Source organism: Haliotis rubra, unplaced genomic scaffold (genome assembly GCF_003918875.1).
Source record: "Haliotis rubra isolate DU_JTF1 unplaced genomic scaffold, ASM391887v1 Scf634, whole genome shotgun sequence".
Lineage (NCBI taxonomy): Eukaryota > Metazoa > Mollusca > Gastropoda > Lepetellida > Haliotidae > Haliotis > Haliotis rubra.
Window position 1 is genome coordinate 289,978 of NW_025767340.1, and position 18,515 is coordinate 308,492.

The 18,515-nt window shown below is 42.5% G+C and overlaps 1 protein-coding gene across 1 annotated transcript; it reads right to left on the reverse strand.

Annotated features, from left to right (window-relative positions):
• Positions 1 to 4,439: 4,439 nt before the first annotated feature.
• LOC124256661 lies at positions 4,440 to 17,875 on the reverse strand. The gene is made up of 3 exons (XM_046690636.1): positions 17,701 to 17,875; positions 4,594 to 5,531; positions 4,440 to 4,469 (listed from the first exon to the last, which is right to left on the reverse strand). The coding sequence occupies exons 1-3, from the start codon at positions 17,873 to 17,875 to the stop codon at positions 4,440 to 4,442; spliced, it is 1,143 nt and encodes a 380-aa protein (XP_046546592.1).
• Positions 17,876 to 18,515: the final 640 nt, after the last annotated feature.

Sequence of the window (18,515 nt, forward strand, 5' to 3'; positions counted from 1 at the left end):
ACAACTGGTGCCCGTCAGGAACCTTTGCACGAACAGAATGCTCAAGTGGCAGGAGACCCAAAACTTCGAATGGACGTCCGTGTCAACCTCTTTCCTCTTGCTGATGGAAACTCTTCCGGCATAGAGCCAATTGGCCCCGAAATTTCAGACCCTCACTCTTCCTCTTCCCCAGTTGCAGATCTTTCTGAAAATCCTGTGTATATTTTGTTTCATTCTATTTATGATGAAATATCTGGCATTCCTTTAGAAAATCGGAGGCCTATTAAACAAACAAATGAATCTTTTCCCAAAAATGAAATTAATTTATTAAATGATATTATTTCTATGAAACTTTCATCGGACTGTTCATTACATGAAGTTAATTGTTGTGTCTATGCTGCCGCTCGAACCTTGGAGGAAATTCACACAGTTTCCAAAGAAAAAACATCCAATACTAAGAAGACTACACCAAAGAAAAACCGGTTTAAAGTAAAACTAACGGAAACTAGAAAATACATTTCCTGGATAGAGCTGTGCCTGAAGTTAAGATCATCAGGCAGTCCAATGTCAAAAGACAAAAGGCAATTTGGAGAAAATTAAAACTGAAATATAAAACAACGAAAGAAAAGATACTTCTCCAAATTGTCGATTCCCTTAAGGCAAAAATAAAGGTTTGGACTGAAAGAAAGAAAAAATGGGAAAAGAAAAATAAATTCATTAAACAAAATAAACTTTTTAGAAACAATGAAAAGCACTTCTACAGGCAACTGAAAGCAAAGGGTGATGGTGAACATGACAAACGGCCTCCCATGGATGCCAATGAAAGGTTCTGGAAACAGTTGTGGTCTGTACCCGGCAACTGTAACCTTGAGGCACCATGGGTCCGTGATTATGACCATGCAATGCATGAGAAGGTAACTAGGTCGTTTGTCTGTTACATCTCACCAGATTGCCTGAAAAGTGTTATAAAAAGTCCAAATCAAATACAGCTCCAGGGCCTGATGGCATTCGAAATCGGTATTGGAAACTGTTCCCCTGTGTCCAAACACCATTACTACACTGTTTCAATACTCTTGTGGGCACAGGTGATGTTCCTCCATGGTTCTGCAAGGTCGCACAATACTTCTTCCCAAGAAAGGAGACTTGACTGATCCCAAAAACTTCCGCCCTATCACATGTTTGAATACACAATACAAAATATTCACAGGGTGTTTGACAAACCTCGTGTCATCTTACTGCTCTTCCAATGATATAATTTACAGAGAGCAGAAGGGGGCAAGAAAGGGATGTTGGGGGTGCAAGGATCAACTTCTTGTACAGAAAATGATTTTGGAAGAGGCTAAAACATATCACCGCAACCTCTCCATGTGCTGGATTGACTACAAAAAAGCATATGACTCTGTCCCTCACGAATGGATTCTGAAGTCTCTTCATTGTATTGACCTCCCTGAGCGACTACTTGATTTACTCAAGTCTTTAATGAGTTGCTGGTCGACTCAACTTGAGATGTACTCGCTGGGGCAGGTGCAGACTTCGGAATCTATTCCAATCAGAAGGGGAATATTTCAGGGGGATTCCTTTAGTCCTTTGCTTTTTTGTCTGTCTTTAAATCCTTTGAGCTTTCTGCTCAATAAAGAGGAGGGTTACCATCCCGGACCTCCTCAGGACAGATCCCCAACACCTCTTACTCATCTCCTTTACATGGATGATATCGAGCTCCTTGCCAAAGGAGATACCAATTTGAAAGAGCAGGTTCTCCTTGTCGAGTCCTTTTCTAATGATATTGGCATGACATTTGGACTCGACAAATGTAATACTCTTCATTTGAAACGTGGCAAGGTAACTAATGATGGATCGGTCAAGTTACAAGGGGGAGGAGTTATTGAGCATTTTTGGAAGATCAGGCCTACACCTATCTTGGAATGCAAGTTCGAGATAAGCTCCAGAATGCCCAAATTCAAGACAAACTTCAGGCCGAGTATAAATCTCGTTTAAAGAAAATCTGGAGCTCAGAGCTAAATGCTCGAAACAAGGTCAAAGCCACCAATACTTTTGCTGTGCCAGTCCTCTCCTATTCCTTTGGAGTAGTTGACTGGACGAAACAAGATATCCAGAGTCTTGACCGCCTGACCAGAAGGATCATGTCTGATAACAGAGCCCATCACCCTCGTTCCTCCCTTAACCGTGTATATATGCCAATCAATTCTGTAGGTCGGGGTTTGATTAATGTGAAGGCTCTTCATGACAGAATTATATTGTGTACTTTTGCACATATTTATTTATCGGATGATCCTCTGGTGATGCATGTGAAGACTCATGATGAAAACAAGGAATTCCACAGCTATTTTAAGCGTGCCAAGGTTGTTGGACAGAATCTGAAATTTGAGGTTGACTTTGTTGAAGGCAATGTACTGCTGGACGGTACAGCGATGGGAGTAAACCAGGTGAAGTCCTTTACCAAGTCTGCCCAGAGTCGGTCTTTTGTGGATAAGCTTTCTGAGAAGCCATTGCATCGTGTGTACATGCAGTGTGTTGAACAGAATAGCAATCCCACCGACTCCTTCGCCTGGATGAAGTCGGCTGGTCTTAAATGTGAAACTGAGGGCTTCCTTTTTGCTGCTCAGGACCAGTCACTTCCCACTCGTAATCGCCTAAATGTGATTCTTAAAGAAAATATCAATATGAAATGTCGTCTTTGCAATGAATTTACAGAGACTGTCCAACACCTTGTCAGTGGATGACCTTCCTTGGCACAAACAGCATATCTTAAACGACATGATGGCATGCCTCGCTGCTTTTACTACCGTCTCCGACATGCCTGTGGCTTTGACTCCGAGGTCCATCCATGGTACGACCCTGAACATGTCCAGGGCGTCATGGAAAATGATGCTTTCAAACTTCTGTGGAATAGGCCCATATACAGCCTCAGAAGAATTCCAGCTAACAAACCTGATCTTGTCCTTTTTGATAAAGCCAATGAATTTATTTATATCATTGAATTTTCTGTCCCTTTTGACACCAATGTGATTGACAAGATCAAGGAAAAGCATGATAAATATGCGGACCTCGCCTTTGAAATGTCTCGCTTGCATCCCAAGTACACTGTCGTCAGGCTCCCCATTGTTCTCGGTGCCCTTGGTTTGGTACCTCCTGATCTCTTGGCGCAGATCAGGAGAGTGCCCGGGTTCTCCACCGGGAGTACAGCCCTTCTGACACTCTGGGTAATGCAGAAGGCTGCAGTGTTGGGGAGCCTTCATATTCTCCGGAAAGTTCTTGGTGGGTTCGACTAGGCGCTGTCTGGGCTGCGTGTAGAGGGGGCAAGGGCCCTGAGCTGATGATGAGCCTTACCAGCCTGACTGTGCCAGGATCATCCGAACCCTCTCTGCTGCATACAATTTTTAATCTGCAAATAATAATAATAATATTTATAAGTGCATTTATAATGCGCTAACCTCCATCCACTAGGTGAATGCTCATAGCGCTAACAAACGTCCACTGGTATGTACAAAGTTTGTAATTTGTAGATTAGGCAGTGTTGTAAAACTGTTTAAAAAGGTAGGTCTTTAAAGCCCTTTTGAAAGTGCTGAGATTTTCAATTCTTTTCAAGTCACAAGGCAGTTTATTCCACAATGTTGCTGCGTTGAAGGTAAAGGATCTTTTCCCAAACCATGTAAGCTTTGGATTTGGCACACAGAGGAGGCAAAGGTGTGCAGATCGTAGTTGTCGTGGTGGTTCATAGTGGTTTGTGAGTTCTGACAAATAGGCAGGAGCAGAATGGTGACAGCATTGATAAGCTAAGGACAGTATCTTGTACTCAATTCTTGCATGAACAGGAAGCCAGTGAAGCTGGATCAGAGCTGGAGTTATGTCGGATGATTTCTTGCACCTCATCACAATCCTGGCTGCTGTGTTTTCAACACTTTGCAACCTTTGGAGTTGCTCGTTTGAAATGTTGGCCAAGAGACTGTACCATCGAGTCGTAAAGCTTCGTGAAGACATGAAAAGGCATCCCTCCGAGGCACTTGAATTTGGCGATAAGTAAGCCTAAGGCTCTATTTGCTGGTTTTACAGCACACTTCACCATTGCGTTATAATTCCAATGTTCAGTCAGCATAATTCCCAGGTATTTGGTATTGTGAACAAACATTCAGTACCATTTCTCCCAGTTTAAAGGTGATGTCTGTCTGTGGCATTGAAGGCCCCCTGAAGTGGATAAACTTCGATTTGTCCATGTTAACCGACATCTTGTTCTTGTGACACCAATCGTGAAATACAGATAACATAAACTTCAAGTCATTCTCTGATTCGGGGATTAACACAATGTCGTCGGCATAGGCAATGATGGAGATAACCTCTTTTCCCACCCGAACGTCTCTTCCAAGTGCAGTAATATTTTCTAATAGATCATTGATGTACAGATTGAAAAGCAGAGGTGACAAGATACATCCTTGTTTAAGTCCTCAGTTGATACCAAACCACTCCGTCTTTGCCTGAACAACGAGGAGAGTTCTATGAATATACAACTTATTTAATATAATATGAGCGACGTTTCGGTGTAGCTACTAATACCGTTGTCAAGACTAGTAGACGGGCTTTGATCGGATCTTTATGGACCTTGATGGTGGCTCTGGCGTAGGGTGGCTTAGGATGTGGGACAGTGAGCTTCTTGTGCAGGGCTGGGCCGATTTCATTTTTGTCACAGGGGTTTTTCAGCAGGGCCTTGTGTTCTTTCTGGAGTTGATTGGTGGGATCTTTCTTGAGTTCTTTGTATGTTGATGTGTCGTTGAGGATTTTACTGGTGATCTTGTTGAAGTCTTCGGTGTTTATAATGATAGTTGCTCGGCCTTTGTCAGCTGGGGCTATGGTTATGGACTGATCCGATTTTAGTCGTTTGAGGGCTTTCCTTTCTGCTCTGTTTAGGTTGTCTTTTTGAGTGTTATTCGTTTGGAGGATGTTGGCTGTCTGGTGTCTTAGGTAGTCAACATTGCCGCCAGGTGCCAGTTGTTGTAGGCCTGTTTCAATGTTGGCAATGAATGTATCATTGTTCAGGCGGACCGTGGGGGAGAATTTCAGGCCTTTGGCTAGGACAGTGATATCATCTTCAGATAGATTCTTGCTGCTAAGGTTGATCACAGTTTTCTTTAGGTATTCTTTTCTAGGGGGAGAGGTTCGGGTGCTGGTTGATGGCCTGAGCTTGTTAAATTTTGTGATGTGGGTCTTCTTTGTTCGGGCGTCTAGATTCTGGTTTGCTTTTGTCTGGAGGTGGCGCATTTTGGAGTAGTTCTCAGGGTGGAGGATGTTCTGGAGTTGGTGTTGCTGTTCTATGATGTTGGTCAAGGTGAGAACCTTGGTCTTGCGATGGTGTTGAATTGTCTCTCGGACAAGGAGGCTGGATGCTTTGTTGAGGATGTTGCTGGATGCTGGTGAGTGGACTGGACTTGTTAGTCTAAGGCCTTTAGGGATGAGATGATTATCTCTGCATCTCATAAGGAAGGTGAGATGGTTAGATGAGTGGATGAACTTCTTCTCTAGGTTGTTGAGTTTGTTGATGCCTGGTTAACTCGCATAAAAAATTGTAATCCTGGTCATGGATATTATAGCCGAGAGAATCTTCCGCTGAACTCCGATTGTATTTAGTTTCTTTCATCGTTCTCCTCACCTAAAAAATCAAGTCGGTTACGTAACATCGGACGGCGAAGAGTTAAAGGGATACTGATCCAGAACAATTCCTCGGAACTGTTTTTGTTATGATTTCTCTCTTCCCCGTGAGTACCCAGATGATATCCCAGAATTCTTGACCGGGTTGCGATCTCTGCTGTAGTATATGTATGATATGTATATCCTGACATTGATCAACAAAGATGAAATCTGTTTTTTACTCATTAATATTTTGATCTTCATTTTTATGATAACAAATGAAGCCATTTTGAAGCATAGCCTCATCTGCCAGTGATAAAATATGTTAGGACTGCAAAAAAATGTGCGTCTTTATATTTTTGCCTTGTAATCCTAATTAATTGTTGGAACTTCATACAAACTCTACGATCTGTTTTTTAGTAAATTTTATAATATAATAATATCTAGACCTTTTATAGATTGCCGACGGGAATCATATTTCATACAGACGCGACCTGGTGTATGTTGTCTGTCTCATCGAGCTTCACGGTATAGGAATGAAATGGAATGATTTTGTTGGATGCTACAGAAAATAATTAAAATAAAATACAAATATCAAAACTAAAACCGACCAATAACATCAGGGCGTTACCTTGTTCGAGAAATGTATCCAACAATATCCACATAAAGGAACGACAGGCCATTCACTTGCAGCTGGCAAAGATGTTCCATGCAATGTTCCTTTTAACAGTTATAACAATATGCAAAACAAAATGTATAAATCGTTATAACTAGTGATGAAAAGGAACGGTTTTCTATGGATAGACAACTTCTTTACTGCAATCGATGCGACGCTGCGGCGTCATTGCTAGTGCTTGGTAACAGCGTGAGCAGCTGCACCGAAACGTCGCATTCATTGCAATAAAGAAGTTGTCTATTCATAAAAAGTCGTTCCTGTTTATCATCCCAGCTTCTACATGCCACTCAAAGAAGTAATAACTGGTCGCATCTGGTCACGTCACTGTTTCAGGTTTTCCACATTGGTGTATAGTCAAGTCAAGTTACCAGCACAACGTATTGATGGCAAGTTAATTCGCATTATTGTTAACGTACGATGATATTCATTCACGTGTGTTCAAATGGTACTTACTCAGAACAGTTCCCCTGTCTTATTGGAGTCTGCCAAGGGGGAAATCTCTCCCCAATGCTATTCTCACTATTTGTGAACGATTTGGAACCGTTTTCACTTTCTCAAAATTGCCCTAGTCTTTTCGTTGAGTCTAAGTCAGTCGACGGACTGTAAGATATGTCCATCGTGTTATTCGCGCTCATTTATGTCGAACACACAGTATTATTTACCTTCAACCATCAACATTTGCAAAAGGTGTTTGACGCGTTTACCCTTTATTGTAAAACATGGAAGTTAGCCATCAACTTTAGCACAAAAACAAATTCAAAACATTCTGTGGTACAATAAGAGATATGAGTAAACAGATACTAATATATGGTGCACACATCGAATGTGTCAAAGTTTGTAAGTATCTTGGAATCCATCTTACAAACCTCTATAAACGTCCTTTCAAATATTAAAACAGGTTTTGGCACACAACAAAGTTTAATCAAAGTGTGCAAAGAGCACTTCAATCTTCCCTGCTTCTGCTAAAACATTAAAATTGGGGCATACATACATATTCTGCTGGGGTATATCGTAAATCCTCCTATAAAGGACGGTTTAAAATAACATGATATTCATTATCAACACAGCAGTTTTCACACGTTGCGTATAGTCTCTCTTCCTCTTCATATCGCCCTGTCTCTAGTCTGGCAGGTGCTACTCCCAGTCTAAATTTCTATGTGTTCGGGGCATTTGTGATACTATGAAATGTTCCGCTTGATATCCACTTTTCTTCACAGTCGTATAGGTCGTTAGCTTCCCTGTACTGTCATTAGTCCTTAGCGTCCATGCACACCTATACCTGGTGAATAGCGTAGCGTAACCATGCCCGGTGGAACTGAATATGTAATAGCGTCAATTACAGGCTCTAAACAGTTTCTCAGCTTAAAATTCCAGTTTTTACACCAGGGGGTGGCACACTTATCAGACCATAGATATATCGTTTTGTTTAAACTGTTGTTGTCCATACACATATCTGCACCACTGTATTCGACCTGCAATCTTCTGAGACATGCTAACGGGTACCCATCATAGATTACCAAGCACTCCATCAGTTGGCGTATATTTACCAACACCTAAGTAAAACCTATATGCCAGGTTCTGAACATCGTTTATACACGTGTGACCCTGAAGAGCCCCGCAGCCGCTCGGTATGGGAGGTGAGGTGAAATGGGTTTAACGTTGCTCGCGCATGTATGTGCATGTGTGGCTGCTTGTACTGCCTTTACGGTAGATCTTCACATGTAAAAACACGCGCATTATTCTGCAAAGATGGTTTTCTAAACTGCACAATTGTTGACTGGTCACATGCTAACGGGTACATATATCTGCACCACTGTATTAGACCTGCAGTCTTCTGTGACATGCTAACGGGTACATATATCTGCACCACTGTATTAGACCTGCAATCTTCTGTGACATGCTAACGGGAACATATATCTGCACCACTGTATTAGACCTGCAATCTTCTATGACATGCTAACGGGTACATATATCAGCACCACTGTATTAGACCTGCAGTCTTCTGTGACATGCTAACGGGTACATATATCTGCACCACTGTATTAGACCTGCAATCCTCTGTGACATCCCAACGGGCACATATATCTGCACCACTGTATTCGACCTGCAATCTTCTCTGACATGCTAACGGGTACATATATCTGCACTACTGTATTAGACCTGCAATCTTCTATGACATGCTAACGGGTACATATATCTGCACTACTGTATTAGACCTGCAATCTTCTATGACATGCTAACGGGTACATATATCTGCACTACTGTATTAGACCTGCTATCTTCTGTGACATGCTAACGGGTACATATATCTGAACTACTGTATTAGACCTGCAGTCTTCTGTGACATGCTAACGGGTACATATATCTGCACCACTGTATTAGACCTGCAATCTTCTGTGACATGCTAACGGGTACATATATCTGCACCATTGTATTAGACCTGCAGTCTTCTGTGACATGCTAACGGGTACATATATCTGCACCACTGTATTAGACCTGCAATCTTCTATGACATGCTAACGGGTACATATATCTGCACTACTGTATTAGACCTGCAATCTTCTATGACATGCTAACGGGTACATATATCTGCACTACTGTATTAGACCTGCTATCTTCTGTGACATGCTAACGGGTACATATATCTGCACCACTGTATTAGACCTGCAGTCTTCTGTGACATGCTAACGGGTACATATATCTGCACCACTGTATTAGACCTGCAATCCTCTGTGACATGCTAACGGGTACATATATCTGCACCACTGTATTCGACCTGCAATCTTCTCTGACATGCTAACGGGTACATATATCTGCACTACTGTATTAGACCTGCAATCTTCTATGACATGCTAACGGGTACATATATCTGCACTACTGTATTAGACCTGCAATCTTCTATGACATGCTAACGGGTACATATATCTGCACTACTGTATTAGACCTGCAATCTTCTATGACATGCTAACGGGTACATATATCTGCACTACTGTATTAGACCTGCTATCTTCTGTGACATGCTAACGGGTACATATATCTGAACTACTGTATTAGACCTGCAGTCTTCTGTGACATGCTAACGGGTACATATATCTGCACCACTGTATTAGACCTGCAATCTTCTGTGACATGCTAACGGGTACATATATCTGCACCATTGTATTAGACCTGCAATCTTCTATGACATGCTAACGGGTACATATATCTGCACCATTGTATTAGACCTGCAGTCTTCTGTGACATGCTAACGGGTACATATATCTGCACCACTGTATTAGACCTGCAGTCTTCTATGACATGCTAACGGGTACCCATCATAGATTACCAAGCACTCCATCAGTTGGCGTATATTTACCAACACCTAAGTAAAACCTATATGCCAGGTTCTGAACATCGTTTATACACGTGTGGCCCTGAAGAGCCCCGCAGCCGCTCGGTATGGGAGGTGAGGTGAAATGGGTTTAACGTTGCTCGCGCATGTATGTGCATGTGTGGCTGCTTGTACTGCCTTTACGGTAGATCTTCACATGTAAAAACACGCGCATTATTCTGCAAAGATGGTTTTCTAAACTGCACAATTGTTGACTGTCAATCCAACAGTATATCTGCACCACTGTATTAGACCTGCAGTCTTCTATGACATGCTAACGGGTACCCATCATAGATTACCAAGCACTCCATCAGTTGGCGTATATTTACCAACACCTAAGTAAAACCTATATGCCAGGTTCTGAACATCGTTTATACACGTGTGACCCTGAAGAGCCCCGCAGCCGCTCGGTATGGGAGGTGAGGTGAAATGGGTTTAACGTTGCTCGCGCATGTATGTGCATGTGTGGCTGCTTGTACTGCCTTTACGGTAGATCTTCACATGTAAAAACACGCGCATTATTCTGCAAAGATGGTTTTCTAAAATGCACAATTGTTGACTGGTCACATGCTAACGGGTACATATATCTGCACCACTGTATCAGACCTGCAGTCTTCTGTGACTGCTAACGGGTACATATATCTGCACCACTGTATTAGACCTGCAATCTTCTGTGACATGCTAACGGGTACATATATCTGCACCACTGTATTCCACCTGCAATCTTCTGTGACATGCTAACGGGTACATATATCTGCACTACTGTATTAGACCTGCAATCTTCTCTGACATGCTAACGGGTTCATATATCTGCACTACTGTATTAGACCTGCAATCTTCTGTGACATGCTAACGGGCACATATATCTGCACCACTGTATTAGACCTGCAATCTTCTGTGACATGCTAACGGGTACATATATCTGCACCACTGTATTAGACCTGCAATCTTCTGTGACATGCTAACGGGTACATATATCTGCACCACTGTATTAGACCTGCAATCTTCTATGACATGCTAACGGGTACATTTATATGCACCACTGTATTCGATCTGCAATCTTCTCTGACATGCTAACGGGTACATATATCTGCACCACTGTATTAGACCTGCAATCTTCTATGACATGCTAACGGGTACATATATCTGCACTACTGTATTAGACCTGCAATCTTCTGTGACATGCTAACGGGTACATATATCTGCACTACTGTATTAGACCTGCAATCTTCTGTGACATGCTAACGGGTACATATATCTGCACCACTGTATTAGACCTGCAGTCTTCTGTGACATGCTAACGGGTCAATATCTGCACCACTGTATTAGACCTGCAATCTTCTGTGACATGCTAACGGGTACATATATCTGCACTACTGTATTAGACCTGCAATCGTCTGTGACATGCTAACGGGAACATATATCTGCACCACTGTATTAGACCTGAATCTTCTGTGACATGCTAACGGGTACATATATCTGCACCACTGTATTAGACCTGCAATCTTCTGTGACATGCTAACGGGTACATATATCTGCACCACTGTATTAGACCTGCAATCTTCTATGACATGCTAACGGGTACATATATATGCACCACTGTATTCGATCTGCAATCTTCTCTGACATGCTAACGGGTACATATATCTGCACCACTGTATTAGACCTGCAATCTTCTATGACATGCTAACGGGTACATATATCTGCACTACTGTATTAGACCTGCAATCTTCTGTGACATGCTAACGGGTACATATATCTGCACTACTGTATTAGACCTGCAATCTTCTGTGACATGCTAACGGGTACATATATCTGCACCACTGTATTAGACCTGCAGTCTTCTGTGACATGCTAACGGGTCAATATCTGCACCACTGTATTAGACCTGCAATCTTCTGTGACATGCTAACGGGTACATATATCTGCACTACTGTATTAGACCTGCAATCTTCTGTGACATGCTAACGGGTACATATATCTGCACCACTGTATTAGACCTGCAATCTTCTGTGACATGCTAACGGGTACATATATCTGCACCACTGTATTAGACCTGCAATCTTCTATGACATGCTAACGGGTACATATATCTGCACTACTGTATTAGACCTGCAATCTTCTGTGACATGCTAACGGGTACATATATCTGCACTACTGTATTAGACCTGCAATCTTCTGTGACATGCTAACGGGTACATATATCTGCACCACTGTATTAGACCTGCAGTCTTCTGTGACATGCTAACGGGTCAATATCTGCACCACTGTAGCCGACCTGCAATCTTCTGTGACATGCTAACGGGTACATATATCTGCACTACTGTATTAGACCTGCAATCGTCTGTGACATGCTAACGGGAACATATATCTGCACCACTGTATTAGACCTGCAATCTTCTGTGACATGCTAACGGGTACATATATCTGCACCACTGTATTAGACCTGCAATCTTCTGTGACATGCTAACGGGTACATATATCTGCACCACTGTATTAGACCTGCAATCTTCTGTGACATGCTAACGGGTACATATATCTGCACTACTGTATTAGACCTGCAATCTTCTATGACATGCTAACGGGTACATATATCTGCACCACTGCCTTAGACCTGCAATCTTCTGTGACATGCTAACGGGTACATATATCTGCACCACTGCATTAGACCTGCAATCTTCTGTGACATCCCAACGGGCACATATATCTGCACCACTGTATTAGACCTGCAATCTTCTGTGACATGCTAACGGGTACATATATCTGCACTACTGTATTAGACCTGCAGTCTTCTGTGACATGCTAACGGGTACATATATCTGCACTACTGTATTAGACCTGCAATCTTCTGTGACATGCTAACGGGTACATATATCTGCACTACTGTGTTAGACCTGCAATCTTCTGTGACATCCCAACGGGCACATATATCTGCACCACTGTATTAGACCTGCAGTCTTCTGTGACATGCTTACGGGTACATATATCTGCACCACTGTATTAGACCTGCAATCTTCTGTGACATGCTAACGGGTACATATATCTGAACTACTGTATTAGACCTGCAGTCTTCTGTGACATGCTAACGGGTACATATATCTGCACCACTGTATTAGACCTGCAATCTTCTGTGACATGCTAACGGGTACATATATCTGCACCACTGTATTAGACCTGCACTCTTCTGTGACATGCTAACGGGTACATATATCTGCACTACTGTATTAGACCTGCAGTCTTCTGTGACATGCTAACGGGTACATATATCTGCACTACTGTATTAGACCTGCAATCTTCTGTGACATGCTAACGGGTACATATATCTGCACTACTGTGTTAGACCTGCAATCTTCTGTGACATCCCAACGGGCACATATATCTGCACCACTGTATTAGACCTGCAGTCTTCTGTGACATGCTAACGGGTACATATATCTGCACCACTGTATTAGACCTGCAATCTTCTGTGACATGCTAACGGGTACATATATCTGCACTACTGTATTAGACCTGCAGTCTTCTGTGACATGCTAACGGGTACATATATCTGCACCACTGTATTAGACCTGCAATCTTCTGTGACATGCTAACGGGTACATATATCTGCACCACTGTATTAGACCTGCAATCTTCTGTGACATGCTAACGGGTACATATATCTGCACCACTGTATTAGACCTGCAATCTTCTATGTCATGCTAACGGGTACATATATCTGCACCACTGTATTAGACCTGCAGTCTTCTGTGACATGCTAACAGGCACATATATCTGCACCACTGTATTAGACCTGCAATCTTCTATGTCATGCTAACGGGCACATATATCTGCACCACTGTATTAGACCTGCAATCTTCTGTGACATGCTAACGGGTACATATATCTGCACCACTGTATTAGACCTGCAATCTTCTGTGACATGCTAACGGGTACATATATCTGCACCACTGTATTAGACCTGCAATCTTCTATGTCATGCTAACGGGCACATATATCTGCACCACTGTATTAGACCTGCAATCTTCTCTGACATGCTAACGGGTACATATATCTGCACTACTGTATTAGACCTGCAATCTTCTATGACATGCTAACGGGTACATATATCTGCACCACTGTATTCTTCGACCTGCAATCTTCTGTGACATGCTAACGGGTACATATATCTGCACCACTGTATTCGACCTGCAATCTTCTGTGACATGCTAACGGGTACATATATCTGCACTACTGTATTAGACCTGCAATCTTCTATGACATGCTAACGGGTACATATATCTGCACCACTGTATTAGACCTGCAATCTTCTGTGACATGCTAACGGGTACATATATCTGCACCACTGTATTAGACCTGCAATCTTCTGTGACATGCTAACGGGTACATATATCTGCACTACTGTATTAGACCTGCAATCTTCTGTGACATGCTAACGGGTACATATATCTGCACTACTGTATTAGACCTGCAGTCTTCTGTGACATGCTAACGGGTACATATATCTGCACTACTGTATTAGACCTGCAGTCTTCTGTGACATGCTAACGGGTACATATATCTGCACCACTGTATTAGACCTGCAATCTTCTATGACATGCTAACGGGTACATATATCTGCACCACTGTATTAGACCTGCAATCTTCTGTGACATGCTAACGGGTACATATATCTGCACCACTGTATTAGACCTGCAATCTTCTATGACATGCTAACGGGTACATATATCTGCACCACTGTATTAGACCTGCAGTCTTCTGTGACATGCTAACGGGTACATATATCTGCACCACTGTATTAGACCTGCAATCTTCTATGACATGCTAACGGGCACATATATCTGCACCACTGTATTAGACCTGCAATCTTCTGTGACATGCTAACGGGTACATATATCTGCACCACTGTATTAGACCTGCAATCTTCTATGACATGCTAACGGGTACATATATCTGCACCACTGTATTAGACCTGCAATCTTCTATGACATGCTAACGGGCACATATATCTGCACCACTGTATTAGACCTGCAATCTTCTCTGACATGCTAACGGGTACATATATCTGCACTACTGTATTAGACCTGCAATCTTCTATGACATGCTAACGGGTACATATATCTGCACCACTGTATTCTACCTGCAATCTTCTGTGACATGCTAACGGGTACATATATCTGCACCACTGTATTCGACCTGCAATCTTCTGTGACATGCTAACGGGTACATATATCTGCACTACTGTATTAGACCTGCAATGTTCTATGACATGCTAACGGGTACATATATCTGCACCACTGCATTAGACCTGCAATCTTCTGTGACATGCTAACGGGTACATATATCTGCACCACTGCATTAGACCTGCAATCTTCTGTGACATCCCAACGGGTACATATATCTGCACTACTGTATTAGACCTGCAATCTTCTGTGACATGCTAACGGGTACATATATCTGCACTACTGTATTAGACCTGCAGTCTTCTGTGACATGCTAACGGGTACATATATCTGCACTACTGTATTAGACCTGCAATCTTCTGTGACATGCTAACGGGTACATATATCTGCACTACTGTGTTAGACCTGCAATCTTCTGTGACATCCCAACGGGCACATATATCTGCACCACTGTATTAGACCTGCAGTCTTCTATGACATGCTTACGGGTACATATATCTGCACTACTGTATTAGACCTGCAATCTTCTGTGACATGCTAACGGGTACATATATCTGAACTACTGTATTAGACCTGCAGTTTTCTGTGACATGCTAACGGGTACATATATCTGCACCACTGTATTAGACCTGCAATCTTCTGTGACATGCTAACGGGTACATATATCTGCACCACTGTATTAGACCTGCAATCTTCTGTGACATGCTAACGGGTACATATATCTGCACCACTGTATTAGACCTGCAATCTTCTATGTCATGCTAACGGGTACATATATCTGCACCACTGTATTAGACCTGCAATCTTCTATGTCATGCTAACGGGTACATATATCTGCACTACTGTATTAGACCTGCAATCTTCTCTGACATGCTAACGGGTACATATATCTGCACCACTGTATTAGACCTGCAATCTTCTATGACATGCTAACGGGTACATATATCTGCACCACTGTATTAGACCTGCAATCCTCTGTGACATCGCAACGGGCACATATATCTGCACCACTGTATTAGACCTGCAATCTTCTCTGACATGCTAACGGGTACATATATCTGCACTACTGTATTAGACCTGCAATCTTCTATGACATGCTAACGGGTACATATATCTGCACTACTGTATTAGACCTGCTATCTTCTGTGACATGCTAACGGGTACATATATCTGCACTACTGTATTAGACCTGCAATCTTCTATGACATGCTAACGGGTACATATATCTGCACCACTGCATTAGACCTGCAATCTTCTGTGACATGCTAACGGGTTCATATATCTGCACCACTGTATTAGACCTGCAATCTTCTGTGACATGCTAACGGGTACATATATCTGCACCACTGTATTAGACCTGCACTCTTCTCTGACATGCTAACGGGTACATATATCTGCACCACTGTATTAGACCTGCAATCTTCTGTGACATGCTAACGGGTACATATATCTGCACTACTGTATTAGACCTGCAGTCTTCTGTGACATGCTAACGGGTACATATATCTGCACTACTGTATTAGACCTGCAATCTTCTGTGACATGCTAACGGGTACATATATCTGCACTACTGTATTAGACCTGCAGTCTTCTGTGACATGCTAACGGGTACATATATCTGCACCACTGTATTAGACCTGCAGTCTTCTGTGACATCCGAACGGGCACATATATCTGCACCACTGTATTAGACCTGCAATCTTCTGTGACATGCTAACGGCTACATATATCTGCACTACTGTATTAGACCTGCAATCTTCTATGACATGCTAACGGGTACATATATCTGCACCACTGTATTAGACCTGCAATCTTCTGTGACATGCTAACGGGTACATATATCTGCACCACTGTATTAGACCTGCAATCTTCTCTGACATGCTAACGGGTACATATATCTGCACTACTGTATTAGACCTGCAATCTTCTATGACATGCTAACGGGTACATATATCTGCACTACTGTATTAGACCTGCAATCTTCTGTGACATGCTAACGGGTACATATATCTGAACTACTGTATTAGACCTGCAGTCTTCTGTGACATGCTAACGGGTACATATATCTGCACCACTGTATTAGACCTGCAATCTTCTGTGACATGCTAACGGGTACATATATCTGCACCACTGTATTAGACCTGCAGTCTTCTATGACATGCTAACGGGTACCCATCATAGATTACCAAGCACTCCATCAGTTGGCGTATATTTACCAACACCTAAGTAAAACCTATATGCCAGGTTCTGAACATCGTTTATACACGTGTGGCCCTGAAGAGCCCCGCAGCCGCTCGGTATGGGAGGTGAGGTGAAATGGGTTTAACGTTGCACTTAAGAAGAGTTCGCTCGCGCATGTATGTTCATGTGTGGCTGCTTGTACTGCCTTTACGGTAGATCTCCACATGTAAAAACACGCGCATTATTCTGCAAAGATGGTTTTCTAAAATGCACAATTGTTGACTGGTCACAGTTTTAATACAACTTATTCCTTAAGCACGAACTATCCTGTCAATCCAACAGTATTTGCAGGTCCTCTTCTTTTCCCGCCAGAAGTACTACACAATCTGCGAATAACAGGATGCTGACGGGTGCGAAGCAAGCCATATTTTTCGTTTAAGACCTACAGGTTGCAAAACTGTATGTTCCCTACTGGATGACTTCGTGAGAATTTCGCTAAATAGCCAATTATTGCAATTAAGGGACATAATGGCCAGATTATATTGCGGATTAGGACCGAAGATGATTGGGGGTGGGGTGGGTGGTAATTGGAACCAGGGGAAAAGGCAAAACTGTTTTATTTACACATCTCCATAGATGTTACATACATCATCAACAGCACTATCAATTTTACAAACTAAGCAGGTGAGCTGCTGCATCGGCATAGGCCAAAACGGTGCAGTCGTTGCCCTGGAGTCTCGTCTGCAGCTGGTCTAGCCTGTGACCCAAAGCTCTGTACTTCCTTCCCTTGGGAGGTCTCCTTTGGCCAGCGTCGTACTGCAGGTGCCTGATCTCTGTTGTCGTCTGCTCCATCTTTAAGAAATGGATCAGGTCATAAATGTTGGGGTGGGCCTTGCACACCAACTTCTTCACCCTGTTGTGCCGTCCTTACCGTGTGTTGTTGGTGCGGGTGCCGTCAGTGGTGAAGTGGTTCCATCTAGCTTGGGAGAAGTCGCCCTCAATCCATTTTGTGGTGACGTAGTCTGCCAACTGCCTGCAGCATCTGTCGTCAGGCATCATTGCAATGGTGTCCAGCCACAAGTTTTCAACCTAAAAATAGGAACGAAATTGTTTAAAATAAGATAAAAAAAGGCATTCATAAAAAACATCTGATATGAAAGAAGTGTATCTCTGATTAGTAATTTCTAAAGAAATTTGTGAAAACGTTATACTTACATCATTTATGGGGACAAGGGGCAGCACGGTGCATCGCCGAAGAAATTTTTGACCTCCAGGTCCTTGCCGTAGTCCAACTGCAGGCCGCCAACCTGCTGGGTCTTCCTCCACAGACACTGTGTACAGTGGAAGAAACAGCCCTTCCACCTGGCATCAGGGAAGACTCTTATTGAAGCGTTCCTGGTGGCAGTCTCGACATCCATACTGTAAAGACAAACACGCACGTTTTTACAATTATATTACCAACGTTATATCAAATTTTTAATTAGTTGGAAAT

What these genes read in the sequence shown, in the direction of transcription:
- LOC124256661 (XM_046690636.1), bottom strand. Translation starts at nt 17,875, where the DNA reads ATGGAGCAGACGACAACAGAGATCAGGCACCTGCAGTACGACGCTGGC. An exon ending in TGCAGCAGCTCACCTGCTTA is followed by an intron (nt 5,532 to 17,700) that starts GTTTGTAAAATT and finishes CGAGTTAACCAG; the next exon opens with GCATCAACAAACTCAACAAC. An exon ending in ACGCCAGAGCCACCATCAAG is followed by an intron (nt 4,470 to 4,593) that starts GTCCATAAAGAT and finishes CTCGTTGTTCAG; the next exon opens with GCAAAGACGGAGTGGTTTGG.